The following is a 19,958-nucleotide window of genomic DNA, read 5'->3' as shown; positions in this document are numbered from 1 at the left end:
TATATGAAGTCCTGCCACGTACTTTTAATGTGTGCAATCAAAATGAGTACGGACTCACTTCAAGTCATAATATAGCCTCTGTTTGTGCTACATATGCTAACCATAGCCTGTATACATGCTAACTTACATTTTCTATAACATGAGAGGCACAAGCTAGGGCTACTAAGCTCAAGTGGATAAAATACAGCTTTGTGAAGGAAGCTATAATAACCGTATATAGTGTATTTGCAAATGAAATAATGATATTGTAACTTTTCTGAAGTCATATTTTGTTGAATTTTGTTTTGGGCTTACCTCAAGTGTTAGCAGTTACCAGGACCCCAAATAGCAGCCGGTCAAAAGGGTGTGTACCTTCATAGACTGTATAAAGGTTCCTTCAAGGTTTACTGTTGACCTCAGTCCGTACAAAATAACAAAATAACAAGGAATTTACATGAGCAGACAGTTCGGGGTGTAGCCACTAAACAGTTCTAGCAATGGCTCCCAGCTAACTTTCTCCAAATGTCAGCTAAAAAAAACCGCGAAAAATGCGCTCACCTTCTTCTTACACACCTGGTTCCTGCTCAGCCAATTAATTGATTAGCCCCGCCTCTACCTGCCCGCTATTGGTCAATCTGACACAGCCTACCATACGGCCAAACATTCAGTGACATAAACACATTTAGATTAGGATACGTTTAGACGTGAACTGATATTTTAAATCCAATGTAGTGTTTTTATGTTATGTAATCTACTTCATAGCTGTTTGCATTGTCCCATGACAAATTAAAACAAGAGAAATGTAAACAAGGATGTCAATTTCCAGACATAGGACCTAGTCTTGCATCAGTGGTAAAATGTATCCAAGGCAAGGCGATTTTATCCAAGTACATCTATTAAAGTACTGTGCTTTAGTACAATTTATATGAATTAGTAATTTGGAGTATTTCCCTTTTCTGCTACTTCATACTTCTACTCCATTAGCCTAGCCTGCATTAAAGATATAAATATTGTGCTTTTCACACTACATACTTAACGCTATAGTTAGCAGTTTGAGTGCACACCACAGCATATAAAAGAGTATCATGAATACTTTATACAGTTTGGTACTATTCTCAGTGAAGGACTTTGACAACAGTAAGTAAAATATATCAATAGATGTTCCACTACTGCTAATAATGAGTGTCTGTGTCTTCTGCAGTTATAGATATGCTTTGTAAATGATATATTATATTGCCCTCACTCACCATCACAAAACACCAATTCAGAAATGCAACATAAGACACCATTTTCAGTTGAATTAAAACAGCTTTATTAGTGTACACTGTAAGAAGTTGTCTGTATATGTAGAATAGTTGGAAAGCTATGAAGATAGTCATCAGTGTTTGAAGAAGACAGAAATCCTAAGGGCTTGTGTTCTAATGGAAAAATGCTCCGTTGATAGCAAGAAAAAGAAAAAGCATGTATGGTCAAATAAAAGTACAACTTTACAATAACATCACCAGTGACATGTAGAAACTTCACTTTCTCCAAAAAGCCACATTGTCGTTATGAAATTCAAAAGAAAGGAGGCTTGTTTGGGGAAACACAATTGTCATCACAATAAGAAAAGAAAAATACAATATGTTACCTGTAAATAGGAATGTGAACCTTTGATGGAGTCTAAATGAAACCTTATCTCCAAAACAGAACTCTGAGAAAGAGAGAACATCTCGTTTGTTTTACGGTGAAACGTTGGGTGGCACGCATTTGAAGAAAACAAAAAAAAGTTGATACAAAGGCTTTTACTGGACCCTGGCAATATGCATAAAACGGCGTGTCTAGCCATCAGAAAATACAAATTACAGAGGAATGTGTTTGAATACACACTCCGAACATTGAGGTCACTGCATAGAACAAACATGTGGGTTAGCAATGATAAGACAACCTTAAAGATAACACAGTTTTGTCTTTGTATGTGTACAGACCTCTGCAAATTCCAGTTATCTCAAATAAGTGAAAAAATGAAAAACAGACCAGCAAAAGACAGGAAAGGACAGACAGAACATTACATCATTTAATTTGGCTGCTTTCATTCTGGCTACAAGGGACTATAAAAAACAAGCTTGATGAATGAAGAAAACAGTTTTCCTAAAGAAGCATTTGCAGAAAGGTGTTCCTTTTAAAAAAGTGTCAATCTATCTGTTTGGTCCAAGTGCTTATGTTCTGTAGGAGTGGATGTCATCTCAAATCCAAATCTAGCATCATAAAGTATCTGCAGGCTGCTGACAAATGGAACGATTAAACACCAGGATTCTTATTCCAGTCATTGAATGATCAAATACACTACAGCATATTTTTATAATCTACATTTCTCCCACATGTTGCAGTAGTGAGAAATGAAATTTAAAACATGGGAATGTGTGCACATTGGCAATACTTTGCAGTGAACTTAGACCACTGTTATTGTGTAATCTGGACTATGACAGTATGCACCAAGATGTTGGGGCAAGCACACTCACAATCCCTTTGTTCATGCTAAATATCTGCTAATGTATCCGGATGAAAAATCTACTTTGCGCAAAATCAGCCGTAAATGGGATTTTGAACATGAGAATGAACATGTGGAGATTGGCAGCAGCTTTCACACCGTGTACTGAAATGTCCTGTGTTGCTAAAGTAGATAAATTCAACACATTTATCTTCCAAAGTCAGAGCTTTGATGCTGGCAAATAATACTGCATAGTAGCTGCTGGAATAAATCCTAATTAAAACCATACAAAAAAAAAGGCTGAATTTTTGTTTGTATGGCTTTGAACAAAGGTATCGATTTGTAACTCGCCATTTTGACCAACCCCAAAAGGAAAGTGGCCAGTTTAAATATTAAGATCAAGCTGGTAAAGTTCAAAATTGGAGCTATGTGTTTTTCATTACTGATGAGGTTTAGTGGATAAGCAGTGTAAGGGAAAAATTGTAAATACATAAATTCAGTCTTTGGGACAGCACTGTCGTAATTACGGAAAGACATAAAGTAAAGGCAAGAAATCAACCTTTTTTAACCAGTTCTAACAGCCGATTACTACAAAATCGACCAATTACTTTCGCCATTTTAGCAGCCGAATGGTTTTGAGGGAAAAACATGGATTGTACTGATGATGACTGGGCCTCTCAGTCACAACATTGTGGTAAATACAGTGAACGTGTTACATCCTATGCTACATACTTCGTCATCAAGCTGTGATCATTTCAAACTGAGGGCATATTCTAAAAAAATATTGAATTCTAATAAAAGGGAAGAAAGCTTTGAAGATTTTAAATATATTCATATATAAAAAATACATGAAATACAAAAAAGTAGTTAAAGAATGTGTCAAGAAAATAATAGCTGTGCAGTACAACTAACTCGTCAAATACTGAAAGCTCATACGATTTGGACTCTAAAATACCCATGGAGCTGGCTTTTTAAAATCGGGGCGAGACATTTTAATAGAATCAAATGAATTCTCTTTAATAATCCAATAATAACAATATACGGGGGGAAACTCTTAAAAGGGAACGTTCTTAAAATATGGAAGATATCTTTTGTAATTGTCAATTGGGCTTTTTTTCCACATTCCCATCTGTGCAAAGCATATCTTGCTGAATTTTACATCAAAAGGCAACTTTCAAATGTGCATAATTTGGGGCAGTGCAAGTACAGTAAAGGGGCGGCCATTTTTAAAATCCCACACTGCAGGGCTTATATTCGTATCGTCTAAATAATGGAATCAATCCAAGGAAGACTCGGGCGATGTCTACATCAGTGAAACCTAAGTGAAGGGATTTCTTTTCATTTTTAGACAGCAGGGGGCGACATTGTCCTAGTTTCCAAATCCAACATACATCTCTCTCATAAACAAGATGAAATCATTGTAAAAGTTAAAGCGTGCATGGTGGAAACAAAGAACATGTTGGGCCTCAACTACCAGAAGGGGACAAACTCCGTAGATATTACCGTCTGAAATTAAGTTCAAAGATTGTATGAAGTTCAAGAGAAGGGACACGCCCTAAGAACCTATTATTTTACACATTCCAGTCATCAATGCCGACTCGCAACCGTTTCAACTCTGATCCAAACATCTCCTCCACGGCACACTTTAATAGGACCAGTCACACACAGACGTAAGCGAACGATCTGTCGTTATGTCAAAAGAGAGCAAATAGAGTGGCGTCCGTATGTGTTGCAGTGCATAATGTGTGTGCATTGAACATGTGAAGAGAGTATGTCGTACTAATAAAGACTTCATCGTGCTCCCTCACCACTTTCAGAGCTGAAGGTCTGTGATCAGGACAACATGGGATTGATAAGGAGAAAAGCAGGAAGTTCTAGAGTAAAAGCTGGAGTAGAAGTTTGGTCACCGAGAATAAAACCCTGGAATAAGCGCTTGATCGCCGAGAATAAAACGTAAGGTGTTGGAGCGGACTTTGGTTGAACGTGAGCTTTGAGTGGCAGTACTACTGTTGTGTAAACAGAGGTCTTAATGCTGAATCCAAGTTGTGCTGTCGTCGCTAGGTAGTGAAGCTGTAAGGTGGTCTAGTGGTGGTACAGACTGCCCCTGAAGCTAGAAGATCACATGCTGAAAATCCAAAACAGCTGCTGCGGGACAGTAAAGCTCTTTCTGGATCAGAGCCTCAGTCAAATCCCAAAAATATGAACGGTCCAATATGACATCACTCTTGTCTATTTGATATTGCAGGGAGACTTCAATTATTAGGTCCATAATTACTGGAATGTAATCCTTACATGAATCCATCAGAGCCAAAGGTGACCGGGCCCATTGTGACATCATTGTTCCACTATTGGCGATGTCATCATCCCAACATCCAGGTCCGTTGTGTAATCCTTGTTTTTCTAAATGTTGGTGCGTCAGTTAAAATGTTGTGAAATGTCAGATGGGTTTGGCCCCCGTTTAGGACATACTGGAGCAGCGCACTGACGGGGAGCCCATCTGGGTCAGGACCTTATCTAACCACTGGAGGGGGCCGTTGAGATGCAGCTCGATCCAACAGGGAGTGCTGGTGACCGTCTGGCGTCTGCAGGGGAAAATACATAATAAGGGTGAAGTGAAATCACACATTGTTACAGCATGTGATGAGTTATGGGCCTTTCATGATTAGAATGTTAATAACAGCACAAGCAGCATTTGTACAACAAACTTAGGAATGCAATAGAGATTTTACACATGCAGAGTAGATGGGACCAAAATACGGAGTGCGGACTGGAACTAGAGAGGAGCCAGTTCACCTCATGGGCCACTGTCGAGGTGCCCTTGTACAACAAAAAGTGCATGTATGCACGACTAGAACTGTGTGTATTTGTATGTACCTGACCTGTATAATAATGCATGTGCATGTATATAAACAGAGTGGAAAACTGAATTTCCCCCTCGGGGATCAATAAAAGTCCATCTTCTTCTTCTTCTAGATCGTAGCTCATGTACCTGTACTCTGCTCCCCAGCCCTTGACGAAGCTCATCCTGATGGTGCACATCCTGGTGAGTTGGTAGACCGCCTCGAAGCCCTGATTGACCGACTGAGCCAGCAGTGCAGCAAACTCCTGGTTGTTAAAGATCTTCAGATTACAGCCTGATAACAGAGAAGGATAAAACAAAAGGAATAAAGCATCTATTTTAGAGGAGGCATTCAGATAGATAACACCTTTTGATAAGAAAATAAGGGACAGAAAAACAACTGAATGGGACAATTATGGACGAACTTCAAGGATTCATTACCTGATAAAGTGTAGTAGGTTTATTCGTTCAAAAATGTGTCAGATGTATATTTGAAAGCACTGCACAATTAAGCAACATTGTATCGAAATTACAAATTGTTCTGGTGCAATATTCAAATGGCAGGAAAAATGATATGTGTTAAAAGCTAAATATGTGTTTAATTAAAAGGTGGGGTAGGTAAGTTTGAGAAACCGGCTCGAGATACACTTTTTGTTATATTCCATGGAATGCTCTTAACATCCTGATAGCAATGAATATCTTAAGTGCTTTGACAAAAAAATCCATATAAAAATGTCATCTGTGGAAGCCGTAGTACTTTAGTACCAGTACCAGCAGGCCCGGCTAAAGTAACTGGATGGCCTACCTGCCTGTCAGCCTTCCATCTGTGCACAAACTTATCTCGTGCCCTCATTGGTCATGTGCGCGTTTGTGTGTGTTGGAGGAGGGGCTCTGTAAGGAAGAGGCAGATTTTTTCCGGCTGTGTATTTTCAAATTCTAGCGCACTCGAGCTGGTTTCTCCAAAATGACCTACCCCACCTTTAACATGTATAATAAAGTACTGTGTAGCTATAGAGATATCCCAGCCTAGAAATTGTGTACGACAGACTTAACACTTGTTTTGGTACAGCTCTCTTTAAAATTCACAACATGATCATATTCATATATTTTTCAATGATAATGATACAAAAATGTTCCGATGTCGTGAATCTTATCGCAATTGCAATATCAATAAAAATGATCGCAACTAGTTCCAAATTGTGCATCTTCAGTTTGCGACAATGTTTTTCAAACTTTCTGTTAACATAACAAAAGCAAACAACCGATTACTTTTGATGTGTGGGTGTGATGCATGATGGGTGATTATTCTCCAGCAGACTGCGGAGTCCCGACCCCTGAACATCTTCGAGATCCTCTGAGTACTGTTCTGTGACTCGCTAATGATACTGTTCAGGCTGCTTATTTGGCCGAGAATGAAGTGTTCAATGTTACACAGGCAAATGTGTGTGTGTGTGTGTGTGTGTGTGTGTGTGTGTGTGTGTGTGTGTGTGTGTGTGTGTGTGTGTGTGTGTGTGTGTGTGAAACGGTCACATCGTGGGGATGGGTGTGGGGGGTGGCTTTACTCTATCAATATCAGGCGATTTTTATCATAAAGGTTATCCGTTGATAAAAGGTCATAACCCATGTTTCTCTTCCTATCATTAAATGGCTTTTTTGAATACTCGATTCTGATTCGTCAATTAGCAAATTGAGCAATCGGCCTCTTTTACAATAGCAGACTGTTGTTAAGGACGCTCTGATCAAGGGACAATGTGCAGTCATAATTGCAGAAATAAGTCCGCTCAATTTAAATTCAGTGGTCCAAAAACACATCCTCCATCAGCAAAACTATTTTGTGGAATATTTTTTGAAAATGTAAACAGCCTTGGACATTAACGCTCAGCATGTTATAGACCTGGTGGGATCTTGCAGACGGTGGCCGGGTGCCAGCCGTATCGCTGGTTGCAGTTTGGACTTTGGACGAAGATGGCGCTGTCGCTGAGGCACTCTGCGAACACTTCCCCCCCGATGTAATACAACCTCACACCTCGACCTGCAGAGGGATGGAGAGGGAGATGAGCAAAGATAAAAAGGGACAGAAAGAAAGGGATGTTAAGAAAAATATGACTGGATAGTATAGTTTCTTATTAACCAGCTTTTTAACTCACTGTTAAACCTTTTGAAAATGTCACATGTCCATGTAAATATTATTTATTTATGCAGAATGTTTTAAATTATTGAAATTACCAATTATTTTAATATATATTTCTGTATACAATAAATAATGTATTTACTGTTTTTTTTATTATAATAAATGTTCAACTAATCATTTATTTTTTTTAATGTTTTGTTTATTAATATTATTATTTATTTTAAATAAAATAAATACAATAGCAAATATGTTTATTAATTGAATGTATTGTTTTATTATTGTACTTTCTTTCTTATTTATTTGTATATTGCTGGAAAAAAGCCAAAATATATATTTGTCATATAACGCAAAAGACAAATTATAAAGAATAAGTACCTCAGATGATATCATGTTTATTTAGCAGTATAGCCATGGCTGTACCCGAATATCCGAATATTCGTTCGTTGGAGTACTATTCGGGTTTCAATTTCATTATTCGGTTTTTATTTTTTTATTTATTGAAATCTCCAATATCAACGTAAGAGCTTGTGCCTCTTCGGGGGTGCCAACACTTAACCATAAACGTTATCGTTTACTTTCTCTGTCTTTATATGTAGATATTACTTTTTCTCCATTAATCTCCATCACGTTGTTTCCATAGCAACAACAACTTCCTGTCAACTGCGCTACCTCCTTCATAATAAAAGCATGTCCATACAAAATAGAAAGCCAAGCCAAATTACACTTAAGACATATACAACTGCAACGAAAGTAACACACACAATGCAATATCCTTTTCAATTTCAAAGAACACAAATTGGGTTGTATGCATAAACAAATAACTATAAAACAACACTACTGTAAAATAACAAAAAGAATGCCGTGAATAAACCGAAATACACGTGTCGAAGCGGTTCGCTGCTGATTATAACGGCAACTGATCTGTGTATATAATTACCGATACAGTGCGTTGGTGTGTTGAAGTGCGTTTGTACCTATATGTCTTCTTGTCATTTCAACAGTTGCGTTCCGGTTGACGTTGCTGAGCAGCCCGAGGCAGAAGCGTTCAGAGTTGGAGGGGTCGGTGAAGCCGTCGACTGTCAGAGACGGCTGCGAGGCGTGGAACGTCTCCCCCACCCGCTGGTTCAGCTCGTAGTACGCTATCGAGCACCAGAATGCTGGCTCGCTGTAGGTAACCGGCTGAAGGTCTGAAAAACAGAATCAAGAAGGGGACATTTGTACATGTCAAAAACTAAGACTGTTTTAGTTCGTACATTTCATAGCTTTTTCAGGCCTCCATTTCTGGATTTTAAAATGTTTCAATATGACAAATGGCAATGATTTCCCTCTCTATTAGAACTAGCTAGGCTCTACAATCTCTCACAAATAAAGGACTTTCCAGAGCTATTCATCCACTCCATTAGAAAACTGATATAGAGCAGTCTTACCCATGGCATTACTGACAGGTGACAGGACGCCGGGTGACATTTCTGCTGGTGAACCTGGGAGAAAATAAAGAGAAGAAAGTCATTTACCATTCATCTGTATTACATTTGATGTGCAAATAGTGCCGTTTAATGTCACTGCTACCGCTTGTTGTATTTATGTTCACTGCTGCAATGACGTACGTTTGTCAGCACAAAGAAATAAAAGTTTTGTTTGTTGATTTAAATCAAGCAGCATGTACACTAACACACAACTCAGTCTACCTGATTCCATACTTTGATTCATCTGTTGGTCGCTGTTCTCTCCATCTTCACTGATGTAGCCAGGTGGAGGAGTCTCTGCAAAAAAGAAAACATAACAAACAATAAGAATACAGCTAAAACAACACACTGAGGTCTCGGGCTGGCAATCTTACCTTTAATCACATATTGGATTCTAATTTAGTTGGTTTGTATGGCAGCTAGTATAAGAAGTGAATACAAAAAGAAAAATAATCCTGCATACAGACCTGGTATATAGTTATTAGGAGGGTCTATGCCGGCAGGGAAGTTGGTGTTTTCGGGGATGGAGTTTGTGAAGTCGTCTAGAGGAGGAAGCTCCGTCAGGATCTCCGTGTGGCGTGGTACCAACACGGGGGGCAGCACTGGAGAGATAAGGATGTGTCACATACCGAGCACATTGGATTTTGCTACACAAACCTACATTTTATGTCTAAATTCGCTTTTGTTCCCCTAGAGAAGTGTGCTCACGAGACAACATTCTGCTTCTTCAGCCATGTCGTTTTTATCCAATTGTACTAAGGAAAGTTTGGGATAAGGAAACTTTTTTAGGTGCCCGACAAGTTGTCTTCAATATTTCAAGCTAGCAGAGACACAGACTTCTCAAGGAGCATTACCAGGCGTCTCCACTCTCTGGTAGTGGTAGGGGTTGACACACACTTCGTCCTTTTTGAGGTTGAAGGCGAACTGGCAGGAGTCGATGGCCCTCAGCTCGTGGTGGCTGTGCAGGTCGGGCCATCTCCACAGGCGGCAGTAGATGACGTGGGGCAGGCCCTTGCGGTGGGACACCTGGAGACGCCCGTCCAGTGACCTGAGAAGATCGGTAGAGAGGACAGCTATACGCTCAGAAGTGTGACCAGGTCATAACTCAACCTTATGGAAATCACAATTAAAACTCGTTGTGATGTTATAAGTCACCAATACCGCCAGTTCATCTGCTTAGTCAGTGAACGCCACTCGTGTTTGATGTCATAGATTTTGGATATTGCCACATACAATACAGCTCAATAATTGCATGTCTGCAAGATCTATGAGGCATCATTACAGTATAAGCAATAATAAGTTTGTATTATGAGTTGCAATTAAAAAAGGATTAGTCTCAAAGTCTTTCCATGATTAAAATGATTACAATTGGCAATACAGGTGAGTGTGTTGATACTGCACATTACAGAAAGACAGGTGATGAATGAATGAATGACAAGATGTAAAGTGACTCATTGTGTTTGGGGGTGTGTGTTTGTATATTCACCTGCCATGGTCAGGGTATCCGTACATGCCTGAAGAGTCCCACTGCTCTATCGTGTGGCCTGAGCCCAGACCCCATAGATCTGAGCAGTTACTACACACACACACACACACGCACACACACGCACACATGACATGCACACACACACGCAGGACAGGTGAAAAAGGATAAAATATATGAAAAAATATGGTAAACATGAGGCATTCCAAATTATTAGGATGAAATCACAAACATGTACAGTTGGTCTCTTATTGGCACAAAGAAGGAAATACAAAATCCACCCTTGCATTTTTTAATAAGAGACGCTAACTGGATGACAGGTGATCATGTGACAAATGAAAAGACAGACAGAGATGCGGTGTAATCAGGTGATGCAAGTAGTAGTAGAAACTGATTGAATTGTGGTTGAATGTTTTTCGATGGTGGGTTTAAAGCTCGACCACTCACTGTCTTTCTCTACATATCCTTCATTAAAGAAAAAAGCAGTAATAGTGATGTAACTATGGCGCAGAAGAAAACAAAGGAGTCCAATCGTGGCGTTTCAGATAGGGGGAGTGTGGAGAGAACTTTGTGATGTTAGCCTTTCAGACCATGCAAGTGCACAAAGACCTATTATAAACACACAACAGGAAACAGAAAACCCCAAAAGCATAATAGGGCCCCTTTAATAGTTTTTAGGTCTTTAAATAAGCTCCTTCAATACCTAAACATACCCATTTCAGATAATTATGAAGAAGTGTGATACACAATGATGACATGTGAATGAGCAAATAAAGAAGTTGAATGAACTATACAAGATGTGGAGACGTGATAACAGAAAGAACTGATACAAATGCGTCTACACCAGTGTGTGTTCAACACATCCATTCCAACTGTAGATAATTGTCTTCATAGTTTGCTCAGTATGTTGAAAGAAGAGGAAAGTTTGCCGTCTCATCAGAGACAGATAATTGCCAGACCTGTCAGTACAAGACCTTTTAACTCGACACTTATCAGCGTACTCAGAGTTCTCCAACTTTAATCTCCAGACACAGCTATACATCCTTCCTCACCTAAGGGACGCCAGTACAATCCTTACACTGGCTGCCTATCAAAAGCTTTTTGAGTAAGACTGTTGATTCTCATCTACTCACTTACTGTGGATCAAAGCTCAAAAGCTAGAATGCAAGTCAAAGGGGTTCAGTTATCAGTTGATTATTTGTTAAACATCAAGGGAACATTTTCGTACCTAGTCTGTTTTAAAAACACGACATGTTTATCTCTTTCTGAGGCCATTGACATTTTTCCCGTCACGACTCAAAAAGCTGCCCATGCATGCTATCTCTACACTTGTTCGTTGAGCTGTTGCACTCTTCTTCCGTCTTGTTTATTTTTGCCTCCACTCAAAAATAAATCTACAAAGCCCTACACCTGTCCTGGCCATCCTCCGTCACACACCGATAGAAAGAAAAAGGACAACTTCAAGAGGCAATTTATCTTAGACTTTCATCTACCTTACTTCTGTGTTCAAAGGGAAGTGAGCTGTGCATCAAAGGCCTGGAGTGCCATCTCCCGAAAACTGCTGAGCGCTGTCAAGTAATACATCCGGACCTAGGACTCAGGGGGGTTGCCCCTAACATGAAGCTACTTCAACCAAGCCAACGTCAATCTGTGAAGAATTACGGTTACAATAAACTCTTAACTGTTTCTGGACTTCACTCCCTAATTCCTATTTTTTACCATCTGATAAACACGTACAATCTCTGTTTCATCACGGCCTATGGAATTAATATCACTTAACCAAACAGTGAGAGGAAACACTTGATCATGTGTTTCATTTATTTCTATACCAATGATTCACCAATTGGATTAGCACAAACATAACAAGTAGTGCAAAACAAGTTGGTGACTCATTGAGTTGAAACGAACATAATGGGCCAAACCCTTAAAAAAAAGCTTTCTTTCAAGAAGACAGTAGCAGTTCTTCAGTAAATGTGTAAGAAGCAGCAGCATCGCCTTATCAGAACCACTTCAGAGAGACTATCTAACCTACATTCCTCAGAGGCTTGGCATCCGGCACTTTAGCTTCACATGCTTCTACTTCTGCACTCTTTTTCCATTTTACCCATACAGCTGCAGTTGACACCAGATTGTAGGTATACTGCATAGCGTACAGTATATAACCACCTATATGGGGATGTACAGTAGTGTCATCTGGGATCAATAGTTATAATTTATTCATTTGGTGTTCTTCTAGAATTGCCTTGCTTTATACTTAAATTACACTTCCGGTACGCGCTACTCCTAATTCTATTACTTTGTTACTAAGACATATAAAGTAGCTTGTTGTTGCAAAGTGTAAATCTAAGAAGCCTGGCAATGTGATTAGAGCTCCAAGACCTCAGCCAGCATCCGAACTGAGTGCACAGCTGAGAAACTATCCAGTAACAGAAGACATCACCACCTGATTTGGCGATAATCCTAGAGAAAGAACCCTTCCACGTTAAAGGAAAAGTAAACACACGCAGGACATTATCACCTCCTCTGCTAACACTGCACCTGTTTGTTTGTCTTTCTTTCTTCTCACCTCTGATAAACACCTGTTTCACAAAGTGGGGGCAGAATCATGTCAATACAACGCTGGGAATCAAAATACATTAACATTGTTGTCCAACCAAATGCATACCACATTTACCTAGATGGCTTTGTACAAATAAATATAAAAACGTTCAAGAATCGTATTCTTCTGTGATAGACAAAGCCATTTATGCCATGTTGGAGTTGCGGCCCAATTCCAATCGGGTCCCTACACCCTTTCCCTACCCACTTATAATCTAAACCCTACACTAGGGGTTGGATTATAATTGGGCATACATCCCCATCAGCTCCAGGTGATTTTAGGGTTTAAGAAAAATACAATTTCTCGACAGGAACACTGTTCTATTATTAATATGTCAATCAAAGGGAACTAAAAGAGGGTAGATTAGAAAGAAAATTGGAGAAGGGAAGCTCATAAAATCTGCACACAGCAGAGAGGTTGATTGACGTTAATCACATGCTTCTCATGGGGCTCCCCTTGACTTTTCCACCTCTGTCATGATAAGGTTTCACCTGGTCTGGTGACATGGCTCGTGTACATTGTTATGCGACACAGGAGAAACCTATACTGAGACACATGACCTGTAAGCCTTCAGGCTAAGAGTCTACCGAACGGGAGGACAACATTTCTTTCAGAAGGAAAACATCATTATACAAACTACTAAATACTTTGTTTTCTTTTAAGTTTGTTTCTTTTTCTTCTTGTACTAATGTAAAAACATGCTTTTTAAGGTCAAGGTGTCCCATTTTCAGAGAGTATGTAGACACGTACAGATAAAATGGATAAAAGCTGTTTGTTTTAACTTTGGCTTTGCTCCTTCTGGAGAACCTTGGCAAAGACACTCTACATTAAATGACTTTACAATTTACTTTGTCTCATCATTTCTTATGTCCACAGCCTGTATCAGGTCCTAGACTTAGATGCGTAACATATATAGAACCGGGTTTGCCTTGATTTGTGCTCTGGACTCTAGAGCATACAGTCATGAAAAGCTGTCATCAGCCATTCAGATTAATTCGAAGTGTTTTTTTCTTCCTTACTTCAACATTTGGTTTCCTAACACTGCCTGAGAAATGCAACCATTCAGTTCTTTGTTCGCTTTAATTGCAAGGTGCACCGATTTAATTGATTCTTTACTGGTTGAGGCACTAAGTGCTCTATTACATGGGGTGGCCAATGTCCAGCTAAATCAAATCACATTTATACTTAAATTGCATGCCATCAGTTAGACACATTCAAAATCCGCCTTTTACTAGAAGTCTACAATACCGAAGAACATTTTTATTGAAGCCATTGTATCTAAACAAACTGAGTTTGCAGAAGGACACTAGTGCATCTCCAAACGTACCAATTGTAATGTATTCAGAACAGGGCCATCGGGACGTTCGGGACGAATCCCGATGGACCGGTACTGAAGTGGGCCGGTCGGATAAGTCACTAGCACCCAGCCGTCGACAATTTACTAGCGGTATTTACTTGCGGCACCGAGGTGGGCCGGTCGGAGAAGTCACTAGCACCCCACCCCCCCCCCCCATTGACAATTTACTAGCGGTAATTACTTGCGGTACCGAGGTGGGCCGGCGGTACCGAAGTGGGCCGGTCGAGAGTCCCGGGCTGATTTGTAGTCCCAGTCCGCCCCTGATTCAGAACCATTTTAAGACCGATCATGACTGTTGGAGTCTACGATAAACTCTCAAGTAATTTAGTCAATTTCTTATGATAGAATTCCCCTGAACTTATTATCATTAGCACCTTCCAATAAGCTGTGTCACCTATATAATCAACATAATGGGATGAAAGACAACGCTGGTACAAGGTTTGGCGGTTCAGAATGTTTGTAGCTGCAAAAAGAAACACGGCGTAGAAGCCACCGGATCTTCAGCGAAAGGCACACGTTTCAGGCATATAGATAATGAGTCCTGGTTCACAAAGTTAACGTAGCAACCCGTGTTGCAACATCTGTTTCCTGCAATCAGGTTTCACTTCTGCTGCCTTGCTAACCTATGGCCCGACAGAATGAGGAAGTGGATCTGCTGTTGCATCACAAGACTTTTCTTCCTGCAAGCCTGTGGTCGCATGTCACCCTCCTTCTGACTTTCATGTGTGTTGGCACACACCTTGCTGTGCTGATGGCATTGTGGTTCACCAGTGCCTGAGCATGACTTCCTAGATTCCAAATTCGTGAGAAAGTTCAACCGTCTGTTTTGAATTTTACATTTGCTTGTGCGTGTACCACAAACAAATGTAAAATTCAAAACAGACGGATGATGTGTATGATTGGGTTGGACAGTGTGTTAAACATAAATAACTTGACACATGGTTGTTACCATTTCCTATGACAATAGAGTGGTGCAGTTAAGAGTCCTAAACCCGGCAATGAGTTAGAAAATTAGCTCTTTTCCCTCGTGTTGAAGGCAGTTCTTTTAATGACTTTCTGGTTAGATGCATGAAATACGATCTGTGGTTAAAACAAGCTAACGTATGAATGTCTGAAGCTTCTTTGCGTCTTAGAAATGGTTGTTGCTAACAGGTGACTAAATTAGATTGCTAAACTTCATTGCGCCAAACATTAGCCGCCTTTAACTAAGCAGGGACATTGACGTGGAATCATGCAAGCGTGATGTTGTTTGTTTACAGCTTTAGCCTAATACTTCTGGGGATTGCATTTACGCTACAGCACTTACAAAAAGTGTAGTGTCATTAACGTGTAAGTGCCATGGCCACAAAGCTTTTCATTGTTCTGAATCGAGTGGGAAAATCACATTGCTTTTCTTCCGAGGGAATCCTTGCGATGCCAACTTTTGGGTCGGCGTACAAAAATACGATGGTCCAGAACCAGTCTATGACCATGTTGTGTGTGTATTATCATGTAAAAACAGAGCCAGGGAAGATATACCGGTTGTGTGTCTCACCTGGGTATGGTGACACACTTTGTGTTGCTGTTCTGCGTGCTGATGGCTTTCTCCAGCTCATCCAGCTGCCCCGTCTTCTTCAGCTTCTTCACCAAGCTCTTCACGGCCTTCTCACACCACTTCTCCTCCTGCCCTCCTCCGTTATGTTCCCCTACTCCTCCGATGCCTCCTCCTGCTCCTCCACTCCCCGTAGGAGTCTTCTTCCATCCCAGGAGGCGCTTCACTACCGGGGGAGTGAAGGGAAGGATGGAGGACATGGTGGCTATGTGTGTGTGTTTGAAATGTGTTTTGATGCCCCTTTTAATCTGACGTAAAGAGAAAAGGGAGAGGGGAGGTAGGTGTCCTACGGGATATTTTTTATATTTATGTACTTCTTTTAGTCAGAACTAAGGCATTGGTCTTGAGGAGTCTTGGGAAACATCACATGGAAAGTGTGCAGTGAGTACATCTAAAGAAACCTAAGAAACAAAGGGGAGGAAAGAGAAAGGACACATCAACATTTGTGAACACAAAGAGTAAGATGGTTCGGAAGATTAAAAGTCTTATTGCATAACATTATCTTCTGAAGTGATGACATGAATTATGCCCACACATCTAGACTCCTGAACAGCTTTCTTTGCCCAGAGTGATATCCGTCATAGCCCCCCTGCTGCTACCTCTCCCACCATGTACGACCTGTATGCTGTACTGTAAGAACTACAATCTAATATTGTGCAATAGTCTTTGGTGCTTTTCAATCATAACAACAATATTTAGGCTGTTATATATTTCCACCTTGCAAAACCATTTGAACTTTTACGTACTTTAAAAACAGAACAATTTTTAAGGATGGCATTTTTTGGACTGGTCAATAGTTGCCTACATACTGTATATCTTACCAGAAGTAGGATACATTTAAAAATATACATGCCTCGAGTTGAGTCACTATATTTATTAGGGGGTTTATGTAGCATAATTATCACAAAATAATCTTTGCATTAGAGTATTGATATACAGACGCGTATACATTGATATAGAAAACAGATATTTAAACGCAATATACGTTCTCAATACTGAGCATTTAACAACACGTTAAACATCATTGTGATAACATTGTTTCATGAGGCCTCAACGCTATTATTATTATTATTATAAATACATAGAAATCAATTAGAATGACTTGGATAGTCTCAACCTAAATAAAATGTTATATTTACAATTCTGATAACTTTCATGATTGCTATACAAAAACAATTTGTTTTGAAGTAGCAATGGATAAAAGTGAGACAAATATCACGCATCATCAAGCAATCTATCACCATATATTCCAGACTATTAAGGCCAGTTACTAACTCATCAAAAACTCATTTGAAAACAATCTTAGTATCTTAATAATTATTGATTTCACTCCGAATGGCAGGCAGTGGATGACCCTGTGCTACATTGTATCGCTTCTTTATTTTGTCAAACAACTCAACTAAAGCATCTTCTTTTCTACAGAGAGGAGAGGAATGTATGTATGTATGAGGTGACAGAGCTATGTCGATATCTGGACTAATCCTATGCTAATCCTGTAGTAAACCCTTATATTGAAACCAACCAGTGTTTCCCCTCACACTAAACACTAAAGCCGAGCGAACTGTGATAAACCCAGGTCAGAAGCAGGTGAACCATCTAAAGATTTACATCCAAATTAGTAAGGCAACTGTGCTGAAAAAACTAAACATTTTGAATTCAGTGGCCACAACAGACAGGAAATAGTTGGAAATTGGCACCGACGCAAGATCTGGTTTGCCTATGTAACCGTATCCTATTTTATAGCAATGCATGGATCCATTTTTTTTTAAACTTATCAGGAAACAGATGCTCTGACAGGGCAAAGACAGGAGGAAAATAAAGAGAACACTTTAATTGAACAGTCAAATCCAATTTGAAAACATGGACCTCAGGTTCTCCTAAGGAAGAAACACTGTGTACCATTTTATTCTAATCTATTCTGTTTCTTCTTGCACTTATTTTATTATGTTTTTGTTGTTGTATTGTTTATGTCCTATATAACTATGTTGCAATGTTGGAGGAGCTTGGGAATTAAGATTTGCATTGCCATTCCTACACTGCAGCTACTGTGCATGTGGCAATAAAGCCTTCAATAATTGAAAAAAAGGGTGTTGTGTGTGTATATTAGCAAAGCAGATTATTGTTTGATTGACTTAAATAAAACAAACAGTGTTGCAGATATTTAAACATAGCTCTCTGGGTGGAAATGGATAACTGTGCTTAGCATGTTACGCCGAAAGTCCAAGCTCCTTCTAAGAATTAATTTCACAGGCTTAACCCCTGGACTGCTTACTATTAGTGCAAGAGTATGTATGGCTTCCAGAATGACTCACACGATTCCTGAAAATAATTAACTACAATCTTAATTACCTGCAGTTGCTTTTTATTGTCAAAACATTCAAGCCTGCTGTCCATTAACTGCTTCAGGGAGAAGGCTTTGATGCCAGAATCAAAGAAGGCTGGAAAAACACAAGTTACAAGCTTCACGTTTGAACCCTCATTGGGGTAATTGAAAAGTGATTGTGTAGCTAAACATAAAATAAGGAGTGTTATTATTCCTTTTGCTAAGGGTTGATACACAAAGAAGGGGGAATAAACTCCTAAAACAACAACAAAGGGGGTCCCAGAGACAAAACCATGTCGTGTGTGGGAGCCGTTCAAACTGAACAGAATGTCTTCATAATGTAAGGAACAAAAAGCACAAAACGTGCTCTTGTTGCCACAATGTCGCCGATTTGTCTACTCAAAATGCTGGACCACCGTTATCAGGGCCTTGTGGGCAAAATAAGCAACGTTATTTTGTCTGCACGGTCTTGCTTTTTGTGTGAGAAACTGTGTGTTTGGGTTACTTCTTCTCCCAAACCATACACATAACACACACACGGCTTAAGAATAAGCTAACGCTACTAGCGGCGATTCAACTAAACAGCCAGCGCATGGAGACTTTGACAATCTACAAAAAAAGCGAGTTCATTTCACTCCCTTGTGATATATGCTGTGAGCTACAGTGAAAATATGCAGGTTTCTTTTGTCTCGAAATGACTGATAGCCCCCCTCATATCTCCTCCTCCCCTCGCCTCCAAAAAAGAGTGCAAAAAAATCCGCTAGCAAGCTTGCTACGTTGTGTCACAGACAAATAAACAGCTCTGTTGCATGTTTTGTCGCTAACAAATCATATCGGTTTCTTTGTTAAACACACACTCACCCCACGAGGAGATGAAGGGGTGCCAAACGGTGACTCAGGTACCTGTCAGAAAAGCCTGCTTGTTCATTTAAAACACATCCAGAGAGACTTTAAACTGTATTTTCCACCTCCGAGCCGACGGGATGATGGCCCCTCATTCAAAGCTCAACCAAACATGTATCGCTTCACGCTAAACATGAACGGCAGCACGACACCACCATATCCCGCCTCCTCCCGCTTCCTATTGGCTGTTTCCCGGGGTTGCAGATAACCTGTTGCCAGACGCGTGTTCTATTGGCTTGAACTCATGTCTTTTATATGTTGTCACGTACGAAGGTATGTCGGTGATGTTTATCATTGGGTACCTTCATTATCCTTTTATAATTGCATAACAATGTAGTTAGTCCATAGAATAGAATAAAATGTAATACAACCAAGAAAATGCCTTCTTTAAAAACTCGTTGGACTTGAACGTAAAGTGAAAAGATTTAGCTTGAAAACACAACCAAGTCTATGGTAATTATGACAAACAAGATAACCGGTGAAGTTAGTTTTAGGTTGGATATTAGACAGACATTCACGGACCAGCCAGCAGCGTCAGTTTCCCCTGCTGAGGCTTTCACTTAGGGACCATCAACAAATGACTTTTCAATTACACAAGAACAATGTTCTTTTGAATAGATCGACAGCTTCCCGATCGTGTGAATATGAAACAAATCCACTCTAGAGCATACATTTGTTGAACACACCTATTTGTATTGCATTTTAATACTTTAAATAGTTTTATATTAATATTTTGTATGGGAAAATTAACATATTGCTTCAATAACTTCCAGGTCATGTAACCTAATCACTCAAAATCAGGGCCTGGTCAAATAAC

General features: G+C 39.7%; 1 protein-coding gene across 4 annotated transcripts; it reads right to left on the bottom strand.

Annotated features, from left to right (window-relative positions):
• Positions 1-1,267: 1,267 nt before the first annotated feature.
• LOC117554769 (mothers against decapentaplegic homolog 2-like) lies at positions 1,268-19,257 on the bottom strand. Of its 4 annotated transcripts, XM_034229279.1 has the most exons (12): positions 19,100-19,257; positions 18,265-18,353; positions 15,859-16,316; positions 10,372-10,461; positions 9,740-9,933; positions 9,353-9,487; positions 9,108-9,182; positions 8,847-8,900; positions 8,394-8,606; positions 7,183-7,320; positions 5,439-5,583; positions 1,268-5,031 (listed from the first exon to the last, which is right to left on the bottom strand). In XM_034229279.1, the coding sequence occupies exons 3-12, from the start codon at positions 16,113-16,115 to the stop codon at positions 4,908-4,910; spliced, it is 1,425 nt and encodes a 474-aa protein (XP_034085170.1). In that variant the 5' UTR covers positions 16,116-16,316; positions 18,265-18,353; positions 19,100-19,257; the 3' UTR covers positions 1,268-4,907. The 4 variants fall into 4 exon arrangements, with proteins under 4 accessions (XP_034085170.1, XP_034085169.1, XP_034085171.1 ...); XM_034229278.1 differs by lacking the exon at positions 18,265-18,353; XM_034229280.1 differs by lacking the exon at positions 18,265-18,353 and having other exon boundaries at positions 9,120-9,182.
• Between the last annotated feature and the right edge of the window lie 701 nt (positions 19,258-19,958).

Source organism: Gymnodraco acuticeps, unplaced genomic scaffold (genome assembly GCF_902827175.1).
Source record: "Gymnodraco acuticeps unplaced genomic scaffold, fGymAcu1.1, whole genome shotgun sequence".
NCBI lineage: Eukaryota > Metazoa > Chordata > Actinopteri > Perciformes > Bathydraconidae > Gymnodraco > Gymnodraco acuticeps.
This window is presented reverse-complemented; position numbering and strand designations above follow the sequence as displayed.

Coding starts and splice junctions, on each gene's coding strand:
- LOC117554769 (XM_034229279.1), bottom strand. CDS start 16,115: ATGTCCTCCATCCTTCCCTTCACTCCCCCGGTAGTGAAGCGCCTCCTG. Junction 9,183..9,352: donor TCCTAATAACTATATACCAG/GTCTGTATGCAG, acceptor TCTTTTTTGCAG/AGACTCCTCCACCTGGCTAC. Junction 8,901..9,107: donor GAATCAAAGTATGGAATCAG/GTAGACTGAGTT, acceptor ATTTTCTCCCAG/GTTCACCAGCAGAAATGTCA.